This window comes from Sinocyclocheilus rhinocerous, unplaced genomic scaffold (assembly GCF_001515625.1).
Source record: "Sinocyclocheilus rhinocerous isolate Xijiao unplaced genomic scaffold, SAMN03320098_v1.1 scaffold1306, whole genome shotgun sequence".
Lineage (NCBI taxonomy): Eukaryota > Metazoa > Chordata > Actinopteri > Cypriniformes > Cyprinidae > Sinocyclocheilus > Sinocyclocheilus rhinocerous.
Window position 1 is genome coordinate 16,146 of NW_015630031.1, and position 1,810 is coordinate 17,955.

Genomic DNA, 1,810 nt, shown 5'->3' on the forward strand with positions numbered 1-1,810 from the left:
CATCTGAAAGAAGAAAGTCATATACACCTAGGATGCCTTGAGGATGAGTAAAACACAGGCTAATTTTCATTTTTGGGTGAACTAACCCTTTAACTGTCCAGGGTGCAGAACACAAAAGAGGAAGGCAACCTTTGTCCCTTAAGTGGTGCAGCTTTTAAAAAGCCAACCATCTCTGATCCCCCTGTTTACTACACAGTGACTTTCCTCTTTATGTTATTTGCAAATTGTTGTATACACATACATTTATATACATTATTTATTTATTTATTTATATATTGCTTATGTTACTCCATGTGACCTTGTGAATTGTCCCTAAGGGATAAATCATGTGTGGAATTGAATTGAATTGAATTGAATTGAATTGAATTGAACTGAATTGAATTGAACTGAAGCTCTTTCCTTGCCTTGCTTTTATTTTTCACAGCCAAATTTTTCTGGAGAGATCTTTTGAGGTGCAGGTTTGATCTTGCCCATAGCTAGAATCATTGGGCTTTGATATGAATAGTATTCTGGACCAATAAACACCTTTACACCGTCAGCATCACAGAAGCCAGCATCAATTTCGGGAAAGGGAATAGGTCTCTCCATTTTAACAGCTCGAGGGGTGGCCGCAAGATCAATGTCATACATCTTTTGACCTGAGGAGGAGAATGAGGCAATCGTCATGTCAGGAACTGAGAGACACAGGAGAACAGCAATTTTAATATTTGAAGAGTTCGTTTGCAAAAACAAATAACTATGTAAAACCATGTTTTTTCATTGTGCATTCCAATTATCTCAATCTCAATCAAACTGCAGTTGGGTTATTTTGATTAGGTTAAAAAAGAACTAAAAAAATACAGCTAACTAATAAAATAAAACACATAACATAATAAAAAAAACATGATTTTTGAAAATTTTACAAAACGGAGTTAACTGTTTTGGCAAATAAACTCTTCATTTGTTAATTACAAAAATACCACGTGCAAGTAAACAGGGTAGACAGAACTGAGCTCACAAAAAAGACAAGACAAACGGACAAGACCTGACCAGCAAGATGGGAAAGACAAGGGCTGTGTTCGAAATGGCATACTTGCTTACTGCTGACAGCTTACTGCCCAGTACACAGTGCATACTGCATACTATTTTTTAAAGAACTCTGTGTGTGTGTCAAACAGTATACAATAAGCCACAGATGTTTCGGAGTAGTATGCTTAAGTGTTGTCACATGACAAACATGGAACATTAATTCAGCACAGCTGTCAAGGTTGTTACCTTACAAGCAAATGTGCTAACCCTTCTTTTTATAAAGGCTTGTTAATAAGGCCCATAATATTGCCCAATTGAACTCATTTCATAATTGATGAACTTTACATATTGGACAGAACTGAATCAACAATAAGCTGTCTTTAACTGAACAATGATATTTTTGGCAGTTACACTAAGTGGAAAAAGCGATATATTCTACACTAAGTGCAAATAATGATAAATTCTGTTTACACTAAAATAGCAGCATTTTCTTTAGCAACACTGTCAAGGTTGTTACCTTACAAGCAAATGTGCTAACCCTTCTTTTTATAAAGGCTTGTTAATAAGGCTTCATATTAGTGAATAATGCTATATTGCCCAATTGAACTCATTTCATAATTGATGAACTTTACATATTGGACAGAACTGAATCAACACTAAGCTGTCTTTAACTGAACAATGATATTTTTGGCAGTTACACTAAGTGGAAAAAGCGATATATTCTACACTAAGTGCAAATAATGATAAATTCTGTTTACACTAAAATAGCAGCATTTTCTTTAGCAACAGGAGTGTAAATAGT

At 34.8% G+C, this 1,810-nt stretch overlaps 1 protein-coding gene across 1 annotated transcript in view; it reads right to left on the reverse strand.

The window, feature by feature from the left end:
- Positions 1-393: 393 nt before the first annotated feature.
- Positions 394-1,810, reverse strand: part of hpxb (hemopexin b) — a 10,757-nt gene continuing 9,340 nt past the window's right edge. The window contains exon 10 of the mRNA XM_016552012.1: positions 394-638. Coding sequence (XP_016407498.1) covers positions 412-638 — 227 coding nt within the window. The 3' untranslated portion in view covers positions 394-411. The remainder of the gene's footprint in view (positions 639-1,810) is intronic.